General features: G+C 43.5%; 1 protein-coding gene across 5 annotated transcripts in view; it reads right to left on the bottom strand.

Moving 5' to 3' along the window:
* pde5ab (phosphodiesterase 5A, cGMP-specific, b) overlaps positions 1-22,575 on the bottom strand; it is a 73,076-nt gene that overhangs the window by 35,504 nt on the left and 14,997 nt on the right. For 2 of the 5 annotated variants that reach the window (XM_037112900.1, XM_037112901.1), the window contains exons 1-7: positions 16,041-16,412; positions 10,337-10,871; positions 7,742-7,915; positions 3,498-3,587; positions 2,663-2,734; positions 2,208-2,297; positions 1,989-2,126 (exon numbers count right to left, since the gene is read on the bottom strand). In XM_037112900.1, coding sequence (XP_036968795.1) covers positions 1,989-2,126; positions 2,208-2,297; positions 2,663-2,734; positions 3,498-3,587; positions 7,742-7,915; positions 10,337-10,871; positions 16,041-16,339 — 1,398 coding nt within the window. In that variant the 5' untranslated portion in view covers positions 16,340-16,412. Of the gene's footprint in view, positions 1-1,988; positions 2,127-2,207; positions 2,298-2,662; positions 2,735-3,497; positions 3,588-7,741; positions 7,916-10,336; positions 10,872-16,040; positions 16,413-22,449; positions 22,495-22,575 lie in introns of those variants that run through there. The other 3 variants (XM_037112902.1, XM_037112904.1, XM_037112903.1) reach the window with 2 other exon arrangements.

Below are 22,575 nucleotides of genomic sequence, written 5' to 3'. Positions count from 1 at the left end.
CACAGAAGCCACCATAATACTTACTCTAATCTCTAATCGTTTTGACTGCGGTACACATTCACTCCACTTACTACATGACAATGGCGAGGACAAAAGGGGCAGAGATGGTTTCCATTTGGTGGCTTTCACTGTGATTAAAGGGATATTCCGGTGTAAATTTAATCCATGGTCTAACACACCGTGACATCGAGTAAGACCTCCCCTCGAGAGATCAACTTTGCAGACTGCAAGCTTACGTAGTTTAGCAACCTCAGAAAAGGCCGCACAATAACAATACCTTGTAGTATATGCCTCCAAGTTGAAACCCCCATCAAAGCCACTCATAGCCACAAATAATGCTCAGAACAGCACCAAACTGGATTTCTATTGTGAAGTGAACACAACTCACCACTCCAGCAGCTTCCTCTTGTGGGGAAGCCCGACAAGTCGATTACCGAGTGCATTACAGTTCCACAGATCAAGGATGAAAATGTATGATTATCACTACATGGAAATGCAATCAAAGTTCATATGTGTCTTGCCTACCAGTTTATAACAGTTATTATCGAGAGCAGACAGGGAAAAACGGAATTGAGCAATTCTAACTTTAGGTATTTGGAGGAGACTGCGGAACTCCACTGCACTCGGTAATCGACTCGTAGGGCACTTGCCTTTGGTTGGGAAAGTTAGATTCAGCATCAGGATTCCAAGCAGAGTTGGGGGTACTACATAATGATATCATTCTTAATGGCGTTAGACATTCATGTTTTTCGCATTAATTTAAATTGCCAGGATAACTTATATCTTATATCATAGTTATAACATAGTAGGATATGACAAATCAGCTTCAGAGAGAGATATTTCCTAGACTCCCTTACAAAATCACTCAATTTTGTGAGTTGTTGAGCGGGGAGAAACTGATGAAACACTTTCTATGACAAATTCTTACTTTTTTAGGCCTTCTGGGAATTTTGGCAAATGTTAGTTCATTCGTTCTTTGTGCAAAACGCATGTCTCCACTTTGCTCAATATGAAAATAAACAGTAGTTACTGGCAAACTATCTTGAGAAACTGTTACAGACCGACACAGACTGTCGGTTTTCCTCAGAAGTATCAACACCGGTGACAGCAACCACTCGAGTGACTCATTGCTGATCCAAAACATGCACTGCACACTGTGTCCCCCCCCCCCCCCACTATTTTAAAAAGCTCATTTAAATGAAAATAGGATGTATCTGGATATATTCTACATTTTTATGTCGCATCATGCAGTGGGGATGCTTTTCTTCAGCAGGGACAAGGAAGCCGGTCAGAGTTGATGAGAAGATGGATGGCGTCAAATACAGGAACAATCTTGGAAGAAAACCTGTTGGAATAGACTTGAAACTGGGGCAAAGTTTCACCTTCCAGCAGGACAACGAGCCGTAAACATACAGCCAGAGCTACAATGGAATGGTTTAGATCGAAGCATATTCACGTGTTAGAATGGCCCAGTCAAAGTCCAGACCTAAATCCAATTGAGAATCTCTGGCAAGATTTGAAAATTGCTGTTCACAGACACTCTCCATTCAATCAGACTAAGCTTGAGCTATTTTGCAAGTCAAAAAGGCAAGGCAAATATTGCAGTCTCTATATGTGTATCGCTGGTAGAGACATACCCCAAAAGACTTGCAGCTGTCATTGCAGCAAAAGGTGGTTCTGCAAAGTATTGACTCAGGGGGGCTGAATACTTTTGCACGCCACATTTTTCTGCTTTTTTATTTTTAAAAATGTTTTAAAACCACGTTTTCCTTCCACTTCACAATTATGCACCACCTTTTATTGGTCTATCACACAAAATCCTATCAAAATACATTTATGTTTGTGGTTGTAATGTGACAAAATGTTGAAAAGTTCAAGGGGGCTGAATACTTTTGCAAGCCACTGTAAATTATGCATTTCTTCTGATAATGTTGGTGTGTATATGTGCCTGTGTGTGTGTGTGTGTGTGTGTGTGTGTGTGGGCTGACCATGGAGTCCTCGTCGGTGATGAAAACGGTACAAGCCTGAGCCTGCATAAAGGACAAGATGGTTCCCGCGAACTTCCTCAGCAAAACCTCCAGACACTGCTGCTCCTCGAAGATGAGACTGGCCAGGTCCAGCAGCACCTGGGGAATACATCTCGTTCAAGAGCTGTGTCCGCACGCGTGGAGTGCGCGAGCCTCCGGCAAACACACATCCACACCCACCTGATTGCGTCTGTTCTCCAGCTGCGACGTCTCGTAGAGCTGAGCGTTGTGCAGGACGATGCCCGAAAAGGCCAGGTAGGCTGAGAAGTCCTGTTTTTTCGAGAGGAAGGGAACAATATCTGAGCACCGCGTACAAAGAACAGTAAAGGAAGGAATTACAGGAAACAAGACTGGGCTTTCGAATGGAAAAAAGATACATCAGCGAAGACGGAGCAGAGGAAGATGACAGATGATAAGATGGAAGGCCACATACGGGAGAAAGATGGACGGAGGTAAAGGAAGACCGTTTTGTAAGCGGTGTATCTTGTTTGACAAAAAGGGTCAGTTCAGCTGAGGCTGTGTCTCTGCACACAGATGTAAGGCGATCTGTCCACACATCATTCAAAAGCAATGTTTCCTATGACACTTTTTTTTTTTTTTTTTAACTCAAACACCCGATCCAAACCTTTACAAACCTTTTCATCCTGGTCAGTGAAGGCACCGTCCTCGCCACACTTTTTATTGATAGCCTGAGCCACTCCGACGACCTGTGATGGACAGAACGGAGGAATCACAGGAGCACAAAAAACACAGAAACACACAAATTGATGGGTCGATTGACGGAAAGGACCGGGAGCATAACTCCTGTGGCAGGTAATACATTTGAAAGCACACCATGTTATTTGTGTTAGGATAAGTGGTCTCTGCCTGTCGCTCTCCAGGCAAAGGCTAACCTACAAACCCCTCACCCTGTTCCCTGTCTCCATCTGCCCCATTTACTCCACCTACCCCCCCACAATATACACCTACATACATATTACATACACACTTGCTTTTTTAGTTTTTTTATGGTGAATGTGATTTTTGTTCTTTCCTTGTAATTAGATTTCATTCGATACTGCCATTGAAATATGTTGATTTGTTGCTTGATGAACGTTATTACTTCCTGAAGTGATTGAAGTGTTTTGATTCTTGGTTGGTTTGTGACTGATCATTAATTAATTAACATTGCATTTTCAGATGTTATGGTGACCAGTTACCAGTATTTTGATTTTGTTTGTTATACAGATACTTTCAGATTTTCTATATTTTATTCCTTTTCATATTGAAAGAAAAGAACGACAGGTTGAATTATTCCCCTGTCTGGCACCCAACTTAAGATTTAAGACTTTAACCTTACGAGTATGTGTTTTTGGCCCCTACGCTACAAGATAAACCACTATCCGTCAGGTTTCAGATCCACTGCAAGTCATCAAACGCAAGCTTGCCCACTCTGCACAGAATCCAACGTTCGAGTGAATGTAGTCTTACCTCATCTCTGTGGTTCTTGATGGGAAGGCAAAGGATACTCTGGGTTTTGTAACCTGTGATCAAGTCCACTTCAGCGTTAAACCGCGGGTCCTGGGGAGACAAAGCACGTACACAGAATTTAATCCCATCTATAAAAGAACAAAAACCTTTTCCAGTGGCTTTTGTAATAAGATCTTCCCTGGTCAGTGTCTTCCGCCACCGATAATGAAACACTAAAGCGTTCAAATCGACCGCTCGCGGTGGAACGGTTCCTGATAGCCATCTCCCTTCCATCAGCGTCTGAACGTCAACATGCAGAGAAATCCAAAGCTCGACACGCCTGTCGCACCCAATTACAATGAGCTAAGCAACGATGAGATGATTGCTGTTCAAGGGAGGGGTCTAGCAAATGCTCGATTTGCATGGAAGACAGACCATTGCAATTTGAGATGGAAATATTCACAAGTATGTAAATACATTTCTCCTTCGCGCAAACATTATCCCCAAGTGTTCAGTTTCGTTGGCCTATCCAAAAATCAACATATTGGGACTATTTCAAGAATAACTGCAATTGTAGCAAAAAGATAAACTCAGGGCGGCAGCTTGGTGTGTGGGTATGTCGGGACTAATACTGGTGTGCTTTGTGCTGTAAATGAACTGTATGTTGAATACATGATTTGAAGTTTCACTTGTGTCGCATTTTGTGCAAGGGGGGCCACCAGAATTGACAAAATTTTTTAAAAAAGTTTCTTGTAATAGCTTTAACAAACATTGCAATGTTTCGCAGTAGCTTTTGCCATTTGAAAATGGCCTTCAACAGTATACGGGGAGTCACTTTAAATTGACGGACACTGATTCCAATTCTCCTCCATGGAGTTTTTGGCTAAAAATGTCCTATCAAAGCTCCCACACAAACCATCGCCTGTTTCACCGTGACGCACGCGAGCAAAAAACAAAACACACAACAGCCTCTCACTGCTGCTTAAAACATCACTCCAGGGCAAGAAAAACTATCCGCCCGCAGAGTTTACATACTCAATTATCTTTCAAAACTTAAGAAATACATGGCGGGATCGACTGGAATCAAAACAAACCTCCGTGAATGATAGATAACTCCCCCGTGTTTCCTTTCCCCAGAGATTGCATTTTGGATGCAGTACAGTGCAGGCATTGATAAGGACCCCCCCCCCCCCCCACCCTGCCTCTCTTACACTGGGCTGACCCAGGCTGTTGGCAGACACTTCGTTAGCGCAGCCCACAGAGGACTGAGCTGATGTAAACAGGCAGAGGGAGGCGGTTGTTTCTCATCGCCAGGCCGAAATCAATGTGATCCTGAGAACACTACTGGGAGAGTAAAGATCCAATCAGAGAGCTGGGGAGTCCCTCAGATGACGCAGACGGACCTCATGGAAGCAGTATCAGGTTCTGCAGTAGCACAAGCGCACACACACACACACACACACACACACACACACACACACACACTCGCACACAATGTGTACACACGAATACAAGCATACTGTTAACACTCGGACGATCCGGAGAAACACTGTGCATTAATTGAGTCACTTACCCCACAGCATAAAACACACACACACACACACACACACACACACACACACACACACACATTAATTCACACACATTGTTATGTCATGTGCATACACACGTACAATTCCACACACACACAAAAAAAACCTGCTCTAACCTGGAAGCAAGCACGATTACGCACACATATGCAGATACATTATTATATTATGCATATTCATTTGTGCTTACAAGCATTAATTATACACATTTGTGTACAAAGACACACCCACTCAAAACCGCAATGGAACCCTCAAGGGCGCTTACTTACTTACTTACACACACACACACACACACACACACACACACACACACACAGCATGCTAATTGGACATTGGTGGACACTCCCATCAGCCACTCTTCTACTTTATTTGTCATTTTCTCGCCTGGTCTCCTCTCGCACACTTCTCTCTCTCCCTCTCTTTCTCTACCTCATTCACCATCATCATCATCAACATCATCGTCATCATCATCATCATCTTGTGGTTGGCAGGCAACCAGAGGAGCGTATACAGCAGGAAATCTCTCCCCCCCCCCACCTCTCTCTCAAATGATGTCAGGCGCTGATCGTGCTGTTTTGTGCTTCATGAAGCACGAAAAGCGGCGACGTTCCAGAATCAGTCTGCAATTGTTTTGTGAGATGTTTCCGATGTCTTTAGTGAGGCATTCGTTTTGTTTTGAACAAAAGTCTTTATCTTTCGTACCAGCGGCACACAGGAAGCCAGGGATCGGAGGCACAAGGGACGATGAACGATAATTAGAAACACTGAACATCATCATTATGAATGGAAAACGTGAGCCATTTAAAACTCTTATTTTGTAAATCATTTTTCAAATCATAATGAGTGGGTTTACATGTCCACTAGCCTCCTGCATATGCGCTGTGGACGTTAACACCACGAGATCCCCTGAGTTAAAGGATTAGTTTCACTTGATTTCTTCTGACAAAGATATCAAAGTATCATTTTTAGCAGGAAACGTTTATTTTCCTAATGAGACACGTTGATATTGTAATCTTACCAACATTTTTGATAGATCAGGAAAAAAACAATATGATAGAAAAACATTTGTATCAAACAGGTTCATTTCATATATTGAAAATACGTCATTATAGTGTTATTTCTCACACTATGATGATGTTAAAATATTGTTATTTCAATATGAAACTTCCAACCAGTCAATTCTTATACTCAACGTAAATATAGGTTAAAATGTCCTCTCTTCAGGCGGTGAGTGAATATTCATCCTGCTCATAGCAATGCGTGGAAGTATTTTGTTACAAAATACATATCATCGTAATTTAGTGAGAAAAGTTTTGTTGTTTTGTTTGACGCTATCACAGGGGATGTGACGTTAAAAATGTTGATACCGTTCTTGGGACTGTGATCTAAAACAAACTTCTGTTATCATGGGTTCCACCCATATAAATCTATTCTCATAAGACCCGCCCTACTCTGCGTCTAATTGGTTGGCTTGCATTCCTCATGCTTGCCTCAAACTGTTTGCCCCAACAGCAGCTCTGCTAACGTCTTATTTCGGCAGAGTTTGAGCTAGTAGTTACACTCCGATCTCGTCGCACCGACCGCTTCGGCCTCTTGCTCGATATTCTGCTGGTCTTTGTTAGGGTCGCTCATCCGGAGCTGCTCTTCGCTACAATAGTGTTTCGAGGATTTTTTAGGTGGGGGAGGCCAAATGTCTATGTGGCGAATTGCTGCCGGTCCGCCTCTGCCACAGCTCCACCGCCCGGGAATGAACCCAGAGACGCTGCCACTGTGTTTACCTGTGGGGAAACTACAGCTCACAATCCGCTGTGTCAGCTCTGCTGCTGCCTGTCGTAGATTTCTCTGGTTTATACACACAAGCATCAATACATTAACACCAGACAGCCACTGAATATAAGTGGCTGACATTTTATATCTAGAATCTCTATCTTAAATAGATAGAAATGTTTCCAACAGAAATGGAGAAATGGAAACTATTTTTAGGAAACTATTCTTGAACAACGGTTTATCCACACTGCAGTAAAATTCATGATTCGTTGTCAACTATTGAATTAACCGCTAACCATGTTAATGATCAAACTGAGTAATTCTTTAAGAAAAAGATTAAATGTTAATATTTTCCTGCTGCTTTAGTCATGTATGGCAGTTAACGTCGTCTTGGATTTGGAAAACACTGACTGATATTTTTCAACGATTTCTAACATTTTATGGACCAAACAACTAATCGGATTAGCCTCACCATCCCCCCCGCTGTTGCTCCCTTTTTTTGTAAAAGAAGGACAAACCAAATCATTGATGATACATTTCAAGTCAGGTCGGTTTGATCATTGATTTAAGCGGGAGAGCGACATTGTGTTGAAACCTGATCACTCAGAAGGTCGCCAGACTGAAACTGTCAGGGGTCAAAATGTCACCGGACACCGCGGCTACTGAGTGAAGAATAAGAAGGGTGTGTGTGTGTGTGTGTGTGTGTGTTTGTATGTGAGTGCGTGTATGTCTGTGTGGCTTGTAAAGATGAACCCCCCCCCCAGGATCACTTTGACCTACTTGCCCTTGCATGGTCTCACGAACTCACCAAACGCATCCAAAGAAAACCCGCCTCTTTACAGGCTCCACCAGCATTCACTCTGCCCCCTGCAATGTAATAAAAGCAGCAAAACCATATGGCATCCTCACCTCATAAGCGTTCCTGATATTGAGTGGCTGTCCCGTGGCGGCTACATGTCCCACGATGCCCTTGTTCCACTCGAGCCGGATGCAGCTACTGGAGGACTCCTCCAGTGTGGAACCCTCGGCTACATCGAAGAGGCGGCTCACCAAGAACTTCCTGTTGCAGCTGTCCTCGCCCACCTGTGACCACCACACACACACACAGACACACAACAGGATGTTGTCACACAACAGATTTAAAACAGCAAAGCTAGTAATGATGGATAATGTCTGTTTTCGGTGGTGTCTGAGCTGTGGTTTTGCGGGAATACACACCAGTGTCTTCGGCCTCTCACTTGGTCTTCTGAAGAGGCCAGTGTGTTTACACTATACGTAACTCTATGACTCACCAGCAAAAGATTATAGAGTAAGACATTACCATGTTAGCTTTTTGGCTAATAGCTTTGAGTTGAGCATACTAGAATTATTGGGTTAATTACCAGTATTTTAGCCCTTACACAGACAGGTGTAAACTATCCAAATAACCCTAGAGTTTCCAATGTTAAAGCTAGAGAATTTCTCAAGGTATTTTGCCTGAATCTTGGTCCATATTCCAATACTAATGTTGCCAGCACTAAGAATTAAGAGATTAAGAGGAAGCTCTGTCATTTTGGTTCATCAGCCAGACACAGTGCATGAGTTTGTCTGAGAGAGAAAGACAGCCAAAATGGCAGACAAAAGGATTACTTTTGAGGGGTTAGTAGCCAGGGATATCAGACAAGACACTTAGTAGTACTTAATAGCTCTTATCTACCACACAAAACTCAATTAGCAGTAGAGGGGGTAGCATTCGTGGTGTAAGATGTAATAGTAGTAGTGGTAGTAGTAGCCTAGTAGTATATATCAGTATTGGTGGTGGTAGTGGTAAAATCTTTAGTAGTCTCAATAAAATCTGTAGTAGCAGCTGACGGCTCAATAAGCGGGTGGCCATGGATATTAGACTGACAGTTTTATATTGAAATATGAGAAGTGAAAATTGTGGAATGTACAGAGCAAAGAGAAAACAAATAGCTGAGAGAAGGCAGGAAGAGAGAAGAGCTCAGTCTGAGCAGTATCACAGGCACACACCCATTACATCAAAATCAAAAATCAGACCAGAAATCTCCTGAAATGTAAACTACGACCATTTAGGGCGACAAAGTCGCAAGTCAGTTAAATCTTTGACTCGCTTTCTATGTTAAGGTATGGCGAGGCGGCGAGGCCCCAGAGAGGGGTGACTCTTCACACTGCTTTGCAATTTTTTGCTGAAAGCTAAAGCCGACTTCAGCTGGTGGGTTTCATTTATTCGAAGTTAAATCTGAAGAGTATGGAGAGTCAATGGTGGGGCGAGACTGAAGGGTTGAACATATACTATAGACTCAAGTCTAGTCAGTTACTATGATTGGGATTGAAAAGTTGAACACATTTCACAACGCACCTAAACATTAATATTCTTGTGGAGTTTCCGCTTTTAAGAATGAATGAGCAGATAATAGTTACATTTAGTATAAGTCGTTGGAAAAGTGGTAAAGAAATAAGCCATACAAAATGCTTCCTTGCTTTTTTTTTTCTGCTGCATTTGTGTCTTTGTGTGGCCAGTGTGCAGGCTTACATGGGCCTGTCTCACTGCGTTTGTACATGTGCGTTAATCTGCACTCGCTGGCAAATCTGTCTCAGCTCCCGCTTGGAATCAAAGGTTTCTATGGTGATAGTAAAACAGTAAGTTGGTACTGGTAGCTTTGACTGAAAAAAAAAAAAAAGTTGATTTCGGCCGAGGTTCACCTCAGATAACCATGCTTCTTCCTGACAGACAGTAACTGCTATAATTTAAATAGCTTTATGGCAGAAACCATGAATGCCTACCAAGCATGCTGTGAGATGTTTGTATTGTCAAAAATACGACTTGTGGCGCACTTAAGAAAAGTGGCTGTATTCAAATGCCTCTGGATATAAATCCTCTCAGTTAAAGTTCCCCTCCAGTGTATTTTGATTTTTATTTATTTATTTTTTTTTGATATTTCATATTTTTCAGAGCCCTTTCAGAGCAGAGAGGAAAGTTTAGCAGAGTAGTGGTCTAGTGGCAGTAAATGTTACAGTACAGGTTACAGTTTTGACAATGAATAAACTCAGCAGCTCCTCAATACACTACGAATACTTCTGTTTAATGACATATTCATGCTATTGCTTGCCCATGCTAATATCTCTGCTATCGATACTGCATGCTCGTCTTGTTGATGCTGGAACGGAACTCTGGTTGCGATGGTAATTACTACGTATGACTATTAATCATGCCCCCCACTCTCTATTTAAAAACGAGTAGGGGTGAAGGGTTTTCTAATTGATGTCCATCATAACTGTAATCTACAAACGAATAGCCAAAACAAACTGGCACCAACATGACAGCTGAAAATGTTCAACTACAATAATACACTATAATGGTTGTAATGACTTTTTAAAAGATGTTTCACCAGCGCTCATATTTACTCTCCAGTCTTATGTCTCACTTCCTCTTGCCCTGGCTGATCAGTCGAACCAGTGAGAATCTTAAAAAAAAGTGTAACCCACAGCCCATTTCATTCCTACCAGGAACAGCGAGTAACGGTCTGCAGCGATCAACTCGTTGATGTGGAGGAAGATCTTGTGGCAGAGTGCTGTCACGTCCAGATGACTCGACACATCCTTCACCAGCTCCAGCAGCCTGGCGCAGCGGTCGCCCCCGCTGCCACTACCCGTCCCGGCGCATCCGCCTCCGTTACCCCCCCCGCTGACACCACCCTCACCCATCACTGAGCCCCTGAGGGGGACGGTGTCGCGGTCGGCGTCGCTCAGGAACGTCAGGGAGCCCTCAGAGTCTTTGACCACAATGGGTCTGAGTGGGCGGTCGAACTCTGATGCTGAGATTTTGCGAGTCGGGGTCCCGGGGGCCGGGCTGGAGACCGTGGCCGGAGATGGACAGCGGCTGTCCAGGAGGCTGACGGTGGGTGGGAGTATGGTGGAGGCAGAGGGGGCGGTGGAGTCTGCGGAGGATTGGTGGGCCCGCTGCTGTGGAGGATTTTCTTTGGAGGCAGATGGCTGGATGGAGTGGACGCGCTCAGCGAACCAGGCATTTACCATCTCCCTGTGGAAACAGAGAGCAAACTGTATGAGACACTTGGCCTCGCTACAACAGAAGATATAGCATCTGTACAGCTGTTACAGATTTACTGTGGGCTGCAAAGTATGTAAGCACAGTATCACCTAACACAGATTAATGTAGTTCATGACTAACAGACCTTATTAATGAAGACTAGACACCGCTCACTATCACTGTACAACCATTTGATTCCTGACAGGTCGTGAAAAGAGGACATATTGAACAAAAGAGTAAATACCCACGACAACACACTGGTTGAACACAAAACACAAAAGTGCACAAGAACACAAATCTCTCATCTCATCTGTCCCATCCCATCTCTACTATGATATGTAAAGGATCATGTGACAACAGCATTGCCTTGATACACGGCCTTTAAGATTATCCTTTGTATGGGAAATAAACTAATCGTCTAGGGAGTCTGAAGATGGGTGAGTCCATACTAACAACATCAGGGTTTTTCCTGCATATTCATTTTGGAAGCGGCCTCTACTGCCAGTTTCCAGGCCGCCACTTAAAATGGTCAATGTCAGCAAAAAGTAACATAATACAATCATCCCACAGCTTCATCGCAGTTTTTTGTTTTTTTTTAACATGCAGTGACCGCAGTTGTCCATCGCAGCACTGTCGCGGTGCCCGACTATGTCTGCATTCCAGAGTGGAATGCAAAGGAAGAAAGCAAACTTATATTTTCCTCGAAATAGTTTCCTACAGTCCAAAGAGCTTTCAGCGTCAGGCGCTGTCTGGATATTTGACCCGGTGCAGTGGTGGACTGGCCATCTGGAGCCGCATTGTTGAGCTGGTCAGGCAGTTTCGCTCCCCTTTTAAAGCCACTAGCGCCTTATCAAGCATTATTGTCATATAGCCAGGTCAGAAGTAGCTTTCCAAGCTAGCAGCTGTATATTTATCACCTTCCTTTTTGCACTTCACCATTACAGTTGGTTTTTATTAACAACATTTTTTTTTTTTAATCTATTTCTATTTTGCCTTGGGAATGTCCAAATTGTTACAGATAAAAATGAAGTTTAGCTTTAGGCTGCCATTTATTTCATTTGGTTGTTCGGTTGCCATTGGTCAAATTTGTGAGTCAGACATAGAGACTGTGTAACGTAACTTATGTGAAGTTTCGATTGCGGTTGGTTTGTATCACAAACAGCAAGCAGGAGTGGTACTATCACCCGGGACTGTGATCTAAAGTTTCCCCCCTAAACTCGCCATCTTTTTGGCTGTCGCAGTCCAGCTTGAACAACCTGCTACTTCTCGTCTTGGGTTACACTCTTCCTCTTCCTTTGCTGCCGGACAGTCTCTGGGCTCAAGAGAGCAGACCGGCTGGCTGGATGTCCCAGGGGCAGTGCCGCCAAAATTAAGTAACGTTTTCTGCGTCCAAGTTCGGTGGGTCTGAAACGCGTACACCTGGTCTTTCTGCTTTGCCTAAGCTCACAGACACAGCTGCGAGGATGGCGTGTTTTCTGGGGCAACTGCAGCTGGCGATCCTCTGTATCAAGGCAAGACTGGAGAATATGTAATAGCGCAAGTGCGGTGAGATACAGTTCCTTCAATCCTTCATGCTGAAATCTCTGCCGGAAACTCTTCAACACTGCTGCTGTGAGAAGCTGTTTCACTGCGTAGTGTCCATCCAGCCCATCCATCCTAGCATCAACCTTAGTAAACATGTTTAGCTCAGTATAACAAGCTATTTAACATTAGCTTGCTTGATTAGATTGGCCTTAGCTGAATATTCTGAAACGATGGGTGTTGGCTCGCCACATTTGATTACGTAGCAATGGCTTTGCCATGACTGTAAAAATGGTAGGTAGGTCGGTAAGTAGAACCTCAGTACCTGCTCTGTGTTGTAGCTGTGTGTTGATATTACAAGGCAAAATACAGTTAACTCTGAAGGAAAGGAGTTGTGACATAAGACCTGAGGCTTGACTCGGACTTGCAACAAAAGACTTGTTTGCTCTAAGCAAACAAGCAAGAATGTTGGCTATTTCAATAAAGGTGTTATTCTTAAATCCCATCTCCGGGTCAGATCCCAACATATCCAAATTGAATAAGTCATAAAAATTCAAATTGCTGGGGATCTCGATAGAAATCTTGCAGTCGGCGGGAAGAAGCTGCTCTGTAATCAGAGTTTAGTGTGGCACTAAAACAAAGTTCTACTTTGCCATCGTATACATATGAAGGAAACGAACTACTGGGTATCAGAATAGTTCGCTATGGATTATACCCTTATATCCGCTCTCTACCTGGAGAGATACAAACAAACACAGGAGTCACTTCAAACCACCGTTACCAGCTCTGTAGCTCACAAACATCCGATCATTCAGGAACAAGTTTGATGAACTCCTGCTGCTGATCCAACCCAATCTGGTCTTTTAGAAATGCCCCGCAATTTGCCTGACAGAGACATGGCTGGATGATTTGCGGACTCAGTGGTGTACCCCCATTGGCTTCACATTATAGCGAGCCGACATGTTGGAGGCTCTCAGCCAAAAACCCAGAGGAAGCAGTATTTGCTTCACGATCAGTGACCACTGGTGTAACAAATCGACTTTTCTGCACGGACCATGCTGCCTCCCGAAGAGTTTGAATCAGTGAACTTAGCAGCAGTGTATATTCCACCGACACAGGTAACGGAGATCAGCGACCGGGCCGTTAATGAGCCGGCGCGACACGTCTCCGACCTTGAACCAGCCCACCCTTGCTGAAAGGGGTCGTCGAGGCCAATTATCAAACAATGAAAGTCCAACAGAGACTTTATGAGACAGCTCCAAAAAAAAACCACAGCCAGACAAAGGCCACCGCTTCAATTTTCACACAGCAATAATTCAAAGCATCCTGTCACTGTCAATCACTGTATGGTACAGGAAAACATCAAAACGTACAGCAAAGAAAGTGGACAGAATAATCACTAGAGCATATGGGATCGTAGGCTGTGAACTCCCAACACTGGAGTCAGTATACACAACGCATCATCTCACAAGTCTTTCTGCCCATCACATCTCTGCCCGTCTTTTTTTTTTTAACTCTCTAAGTATGTGATCTGACGCGTTTGAGAGTTTTTCTTTGTGCATTTGATTTGCACATATATCTTTGATGGTGTCTTGAGCTTGCGCTATATGTTCTTTCGTCTTTTGGAATTGTGTTTTTCTTGAATGTCTCCATGCAACACCGGTGCTGTGTGCGGCGTATTGCCCATCTGTACTTGAAACGAGGCATTAAAAAATGAACGTTCATTGTAGGGGCTTCGAGATTCTCTCAGCAAATTGCCATAATTTACTTAATTTGGTCGAACTTTTTTTGGTTTTTGGCTCTCACTGCTCTCCCCGTCCACATGGATCCATGGTACGCCACCTGCTCAGCACCAAACAGCAAACACACAAAATTTAGTTCTGGATCAAGGATAAACCTTGAGATTAAGGAAGTAAACACTTATTTGCGGTTACAAGAACTTATTGGTGACGGCTTTCGGGTTAAATTGCTGGGAAAATGGAGAGAATATAACACCGTCTAACACAGCAAGAGCACAGCAAATGATGACACCGACACAACCGGCAGTGTCATCACGAGGAAAATGATCCAAGGAAAATCTCAGATAAAGCGAATGACGCGTGATGAAAGCAAACGCAGGCACAGTTAATACTATGTGATTAACTAATTTCACTGTTGACTGAAAGCCCTCTGAATATTTGCTGGAACAAATCTAATATGTGCGCGTGTATGCATATGTGTGTGTGTGTGTGTGTGTGTTTGCATGTGTGAGAGACAGTGTAGGTTTGTGTGTGGAAAGTAAATTGGATGTGATTACGGAGAAGCTCTCTAATCAGCCAACACATTGTCTAATCAACTCCTACAACACGAACACACACACACACACATTTTCGAGCATGCTCCTCTGTGTTTTCAGCTGTAGGTCACTTGATTCCTACTGGTGTTTTTTCGCACCAGCCAAAGTCTCTGTTCAGCTGAACGGAAGGCCACAATCTCGAGAAAAAGTCACGAGATTAACCACGATACCTTGGGACCTGAGCCACGGCAAAAAAAACAAAAAAAGAAAAGAAAACTTCAGGCGCCACAGAAGAACGGCCCGTTATATCTGCCAGTCAGGTTGACTTCTCCTTAGCTCCGTCTCCCATCGAGCCGCCGGCTTCCCCACAGAGCCGACCCTAATGTATCCAGCGGAGGTGTGGCTGAATCAATACCGCTCTTAGAGATGCCTCTCAACCAGAACAGCAGAACGGCTGACGTGTGCAGTCGTCTTTGCGTCCGGGTCAATCAACTTCTTCTTGCTCTCATAAGGCGGTCAAAAGCAGCAGACTGTGTCCTCTGATGGTGGAAAGTATTTGGAGATTGGGGGGGGGGGGTGGCATTTGAGATGATGTGTGTTGGAAGTTGGTAGATGAAAGGAAAACTTAAGCGAAGTCGCCATGGTGGCTCAGAGTGGGATAAATGGGTCTGAAGGGTCTCTGATGAAGTGCCCTGTGCACAAAAAACAAAAATTGCCTTATATAGCTCCAACTGCCCGAGACTGATTTAGGGATCTGTGTTTGCTGAGGAAATTAAATAGATCATTTGCACCTTGCCACGCTCTCTGAGGTCTAGAGCGAAAGAGGCTACCACAGTAGAGAGAAAAAAAAAAAAAAAGTAATTTCATTTATGGCCCCGGCACCTCTGCAGGAAGGCTGTATAATTATCGCCCTGGACCTATCCAGCAGTATGGGCTGAGAATTAAACTGAACCATTGGCAGCTGTAAAAGTTAATGATTAAAGGGGCTCTCTGTGCAACCGCAGGCCGATTGTGAGGTGGATGTAACAGAAGCCGGGCTGTGACAGGAGGGAGCACCAGCTCTGCAGGTACGCTACCTGAGCCGGGGGGGGACGGGACACAGAGGGGGTCTCCCAGGAACAGGGTGGAACTTAAAGACCCCCAGTGTTCTGCCGGGAAAGGATTTCTGACTGTTAGGTGTCAGATGTGTGTGGTTACACAGCCAAGTGAAGGCAAAAGTGATGCGCTGCACAAAAACAGCCTAAACTAACAGAGGAAATTGTGGAAACTACACTCTCACGGTCAGTATCAGCTTCAGTGTCCACACTGAGGGAGCACACACACACACATATACACTTACACACACACCTCCCTCTTTCTTTTACCTTGACGCCTTCCTGATAAAGTAGGAGTGAGTGAACTCCAAGTGGTCGTCCAGCCACGCTTCCATCCTCTCTCTTTCCGGGGAACAGCGGTCATCCATGGCGCAAAAAGGCGACAGCCGTCTCCCACTGTGAGAGCTCCGGTTACCGTCTACATCTACACACGGAAGATCCGCTACCGAATGGTGTGGACGAGGACGGACGGACGGTCGGACGGACGGACAGACCGGCAGAGAGACGGACAGAGAGAGCGGCTCGAGGAGAGAGGTGCGCGGGGGCAGGCCGGTCGGTGCGCGAATCATGGAGCGGTGACTGTGCGCTTCCTAGTTGGTGAAGAGACTATTGGAGAGAGAGAGAGAGAGGGGGGAGAGAGAGAGAGCGAGAGGGAGAGAGAGAGAGAGAGAGAGAGAGAGAGAAGCCATAGACGACCCCCTCTCTCTCATTCTTTATGATGTAGGGCGCTACGAACGCAGGCACTTATTTCCTTTTTCTGCCTCTCTCAAAACTCCACTGCCTGTCTTTGTAACACAGGCTCTGCGTTCAAAACGTGCAGCCTGTGAATCTAATCCCGAGATTAATACCACATAACAATTAATAACATTGCTGTGATGTCACCAGACATAAGAAAAGAAAGAAGGAAAAAAAAAAAAAGAAAGAAAAAGCATACAGCACTTCCTTACTGTAGTTGTGCCGGTCGTATGTAAACACAAATGTTGTGGTGTAAAACTGGTGGAGTGTGCCTTTAACGAAAACATCTTTGCAAGGCACATTGCCTGGTTCAAAAGCATCTGGGGCTGCATTCTGTTTTATTCATTCGTCATATAACATTTGTGCAGATGTATATGGCATCATCTTAAATCTCTCTTGTGCCACCGCTTTAAAAACGGTCTTCATACTATAAACACTGACAATGTCAAGAGAAACATTTTGGGAATGTTAGGCAGACGTTCCCATGCGGTTAACAACTAACAATGCTACATGCCACAATGTCAGGTCCAGCCCATTTTTCTTTTTCTTTTTTTCAAATTACTAGCTTCTGTTCTTCTGTTGCTACTCTTGGGGTCACATATCCTCTGAAGCAACTCTGTGGACAGACGTGCTGCCCTGGCGCTGCCTCACCACCCGGTCTGTCCGCCCTGCTAAGTGAGCCCAGAGACACTGCAGCTGCGACAGCCAGTCAGCTCACAGTCCGCTGCGTCAGCTCTCACCGCTGGCTGCTCATTTTGAACAACCAGGCGAAAAAAAAAAAAATGCCAAGCGCATCCGATTAAAACCACACGGCCACTGAACATACAGTAAGGGCACGATAACATGTCAGTTATGCTGACAGAGATTTTCGTGTCCCTAGTATTCCCCCAATAGAGGGAGGGAGATCAGTGAGTCCACACCACCTGGGTGACCTTGTAGTCGGAGGTACAATCAGAGACTCAGTGGCACATAATGAATTTACTGTTCAACCTGACGCCACTTATTTCATCTCATTTTATATGCAGCATTATTCTCTAAAGCAACCCTCTGATGTATCTACGGTGCTTTAGTAGTTGAAGTTTGCATATAATAATTCCAACAAAATGAAATTCTAAAACTCTAGATGAAGTGTAAGAAATCAGGCTATGGTTAGCTGAGCTCAGCATATAGACTGGAAGCATGGGGGAAAAACAAGCCTGGTTCTTCTAAGGAAAAGAAAATCTAGAGTCTTAAATAGGTCCAATAAAAATATGTTTTGTTGCCTACACATAAATAAATAAATACATATTTTAGTAATCAAATAAAAAATAAAAACAATTGTATATCTATTTTACAAGCCTACTGTAACAACAGCTGACGCTATAAATTGGATATGAGTTTTCAACTTGGAATTTGTTCATTTGTATGCCTACACTAGGATTCAAAATGGTACATGAAAATTAAAGGTCAACAGTACATAACAGGCCAAAACAAACTGATATTTCGCTTTTTACTCACTTAAACGTTATGGTTGCGAGTGCGCTTCAGTTGTGGCCACTCGTGTGAGAGACAGATGGCCTTGCTATCCTATGGAAGCCCTGATCTGATATGGTGCAAAGTGGTCAGAAATGAATTGTCTGTCCTGTTGGTTGACCTCATGGTGCGCTTGGAGCTGCTGTCTTCTGTTACTGTATGTGTAACATGGCACGCAATAGTTGGACTAGGCGTACTCGTGTCAGTTAAAAAATAACCCACTGCTGAGCACTCACAGACGGAGGTTGTGCACATCAATTTCTCTTAGCTTTTGCATCATAATGCACATTCTTAATCTCCAGATAACTGGCTACACAGAGTTTTTTTTTAATTAATTTCTGTGAAGATATTTGGTTCATGCAGTGCTGTTTTGTGTAGACCTTTTAGCCCCATCTGCAGTCATGAATTCTCCAGAAAGAGGCAGATGGGTCAATTTTCACAAACTCTAACAAGGAGTAGACACAAACAAATCTAATTTTAAATCTGAATATATAAGGTATAAATATAACATTGAAATACAGAGGTGGATATAATTCAGTAAATTTAAGAAATTCCTTTGCAAAGTCTTTACAAGTTAACCCCAAATCATTCACTGGTTCACCTCTTTTGACCTTATCTAGCCTGTACACTGTAATCAAGCTGCTAATTCCAAATAAACAATTCACAATCAACCCTAGCAATAATTAACTTAAATAATTAACAATTATCCGGTGAATCACTTAGCTGCAGGATTTTATTGATGGGAGTCTAATGGCTTTCAGCTTCTGTGTCTGTCCTCGCTGTGCCGGTCTCCAGTGTCCCCTCGGCTGGACACTCGGCCCCCGCTGATGGTGTTACCTTACCGGCAGATGGTGGCTGGTCCTCCCGGGAGGAACCCATAAGCAGCACCCCAACCCCCTTCAAGCCTCCCATCAACACTACGGCACAGCCAATCAGAGACGACAGTCTATCTTCACAGTATATTTCATCTCTACATTCTTTCCTTCTGTATCCCCCTGCCATTTTCTGTCCTGTGTTTGCTGCTTATGACCTGAGCCCGATATAACTCCTGTTCAACACGGATCAGGGATGACACATTTTTCTGGTGAGTTTATTGACTGTGCAGCTTTTTAATTAATTGCGCCATGCAGACTTTATAAAAATGACTGAAGAAATCTGTGTCTTGAGATTAATTCTCTTATGTCGTACTATTCTAGTATCCATGCTGTCCACTCTGAAATAGCCTGCTACATTTATGCTTGCATTGTTAAGTGGCACTAAGCCAACACACCTTCGTATCGAAATCACTGGGTAGGTCAATTGCCAATGACTCCCAAAATGACATAGATAAACAACCATCACATTGCAGTGTACCAGAAACAGGTGAACAGTAGCTTTGGTCTTACTGTCAGAGTTCGGTCAGGTATTAGCAAGGAAAACTACTTGGTTAGGTTCTTGGAAAACAGAGTAGCTTGGGTTTAAATAATGAAGATGCTTGTGTAATTACTACAGCCAAAAAGAAGTTGTCGTCTGACAAGAAGCGTAAATAATGGGGTTGTCATCGGCAGGTTCCAGAGTCCGCCTATGTGGTACAGTTAAGGCTCTCCAAAGCTTACAAAAAAGTGCAATCTTGGTAGCACTGTGTGAAAAGTCAGGATTGCCAAGGTCATTAGGATTCATCTTAGTTATGCAAGATCTTTCGCAAAACCATCCAGTACAGTGATCAACAACTTTTTTCTAGCAAAGACCACTTTTCATGTCAAAATATAAGCCAACATTTTGAAACAGGCCTACTAATATACATACATAAAATTGAATTAAAAATCAGTCTTGACACCACAGTCAATGATTTGTTAGCAAGAGCAGCAAGAACTACTTAAAAGTTAGCTCCTAGAGCACCTGTCTGGCAAGGCTAAATTATGGTTAAGCATTTATGGGTTGTTTAAAATCTAAAGTTTTACAGGGCCACCGCAAGTGTTGTTCTAGTTTCTAGATATTTGCATATCTACAAAATGGTTGGACTGGCAGACTGGACAGCACTATGTTTCTGGTCACGACATTCAAATGATTAAATTTGTGTATTTGCTAGTGTCAAATAACGTCACAGACACACATGTAAGAGGCATAAAGGCACACACATTTATACTTTGTATAAAAATCACTGAGCTATGACCATCACAACTAAATAAAAAAAAACACCAATGACAAAAAATGTGTCTGTCTTGAAATGCATCATATTTAATTTGATGATCAGTTTAGACTCAATTATACTGACGCCCAGTAAATCCTGAATTCACATTTTCACCAGCTTTAGAATGTGGAGCAACAACCTTGCACTACTAAACAGGTGCATAAAGATCACTTCAGTGATCTGTACCCTACACTGCACACCTGTATGACACACATAAAGGAAAGTCCCTCAGGCTCTTTGAGTCCTGAAGTAACTTTTAATGTGTTTCTGAGCCGAGCTGGTCACAACTTGTCTGCATGTTGATGAAGGTTCTCTGTCATTGAGGTCATGGTATTTCTAAGCGCTGTATTGTAGGCAACTGGACTTGTTTTGGTTTCTTGAAGACGTTTCACCTCTCATTCAAGGGGCTTCTTCAGCTCTGACTGGAGGGGAGTTGCAGGCTTTTGAACTCTGTGTGGGAGTGTCCTTATCAAGTCGTTGTGTGAGCTCGGAGTTTCAGAGTCGTTAGGCCCACTTGTGGGTCATGTGGGTTCCTAGGGCTAGGTAAGTCCAGGTGTGAATGGTTGTTAAGCTGTCTGGGGAGGAAACTCAGTACTGCATGGTGGGTGGGCGATAAGCAATGTCATAGGCCACCGCCTCTGTTCAAAAAAGGTTGTTCCAGTTTGACATAGATGGATTCCGTTAGTCTTTCAAACCATCTGTCTTCTCTGGCCAAGATGTTTACATTGTTGTTTTCTCCTTCAGATGTAAGTGGACAGCAGAATCTTGACCTGAGGAGTTGACTCTCCTGTGTTGTGCCATACGTTTTTGGAGAGGTTGTTTTGTCGCTCCAACACAGAGTTTAAAAGTCCCTCCCACACAGGGTTTAAAAGCCTGAAACTCCCCTCCAGTTGGTTACAACTGAAGGAGCTTCTTGGATGAGTGGTCGAATGTCATTCAAGAAATTGAAACACATCCAGTTGCCTACAATACAGCACTTTAAAAAGGTCTTTGCATCACACAGCTTCTCTCTCTTTAACTGTACATCTCCACCTGTCGAAACAATGGACACAAAGGATAAAACCATCCAAACTAAAACAGTACTATAACAGGACCATTGTAGACTTGTAAATGTGATGAACATACAGAGCTGGAATAGCAACAGACATTGTGCCTGCAGCCGCTGCGCAGAAAGCAGAATGCAGCATCTGAAAGGAAACTCCTGTAAAAAGACTCTGATAACCCACCCTCCCATCCTCTTTGTCCATCCCCTGTGGTAAGATCGGAGCCCACATAATTGAAAGGCTTTCTCTAACACACTGGTTGGACTGAGTGGTCAGGGATCATGTGCAGTATATGTATATGGAGAGAAAGACAGCAAGTCAATTTAAGGTGCGTAGGAGTGATAATGCAGCAAAGTTTGGGGGAGCCTTGCAAGGCAGCAATCATGTCTCCGGATAAAGTGCACTTTAAAGGTTCCATTTTGTAGAAAAATCGATTGCCATGTCTTTTTGATTAGAGAGGAAGCCTAGATGCTATGCAGATACTGTAAAATTATAAAAACGCTCAATGCATGGCAAAATGCACACAGCCTGTATTCATAAACTGTGCCAACTTATTTGGAGGCAAATCCAAAACGGAGGCACACAAAATGACTGCACTGATCCACCACTACAATCGAAAACAGAAAAAAAAAAAAAAAAAAACACGACAAAAGCACACTAAACATCATAGAATCTGAAGCAGAAAATGGGCCTGTAAACTGCGGCGGATGTTTGCATGGGGTAAAAAGCCATGTAATAAACCAAGATAACATTTTCCTTTAAACAGTGAGAGCCAGACGTTGAAGCTGTCTCTATCTCATCAAACAACACATCGGCTGACATAAGCAGGTCACTGTTGTAAACCAGTCCCTCTAAACTGCACTCAGATAATCAACTAGCGCTAAACATTTCCATACACAGTGCACAGGCCACACAGACTCACACTTACTGTATCAAATGAACTAGATCACACACCAATCGGGGGAAAAAAGTCACAAATATGTGCACACACACATGCATACGGTAAACAGAAGGTGCTCGCACATTATTCAAATCACACAATACTGTATAAAATGCAGATACACACGTATCACACACACAGTCATGCATTACGTAACGATAATATGCCTTAGGCACTATATGAAATGCAAACAGGCATGCACACATGAATCAGGAAGAGTCATCAGTACACACACGCACATATACACACACACAGAAATAAAGGTGGGGATATTTTTACTCATTATCCGCTGCTCGTCCGTCTGAAGATGGTCAGTAAACGCATCTGAAAGATGAAGGGAGGAAGTAAAAAGCTGACCAGACTGTCAGTCATACCCGAACAAGACTCACACATCAGCTCACTGTG

This window comes from Acanthopagrus latus, chromosome 10, assembly GCF_904848185.1.
Source record: "Acanthopagrus latus isolate v.2019 chromosome 10, fAcaLat1.1, whole genome shotgun sequence".
Taxonomy (NCBI): Eukaryota; Metazoa; Chordata; class Actinopteri; order Spariformes; family Sparidae; genus Acanthopagrus; species Acanthopagrus latus.
The sequence above is the reverse complement of the archived record's forward strand: the minus strand, read 5'-3'. Positions and strand labels throughout refer to the sequence as shown.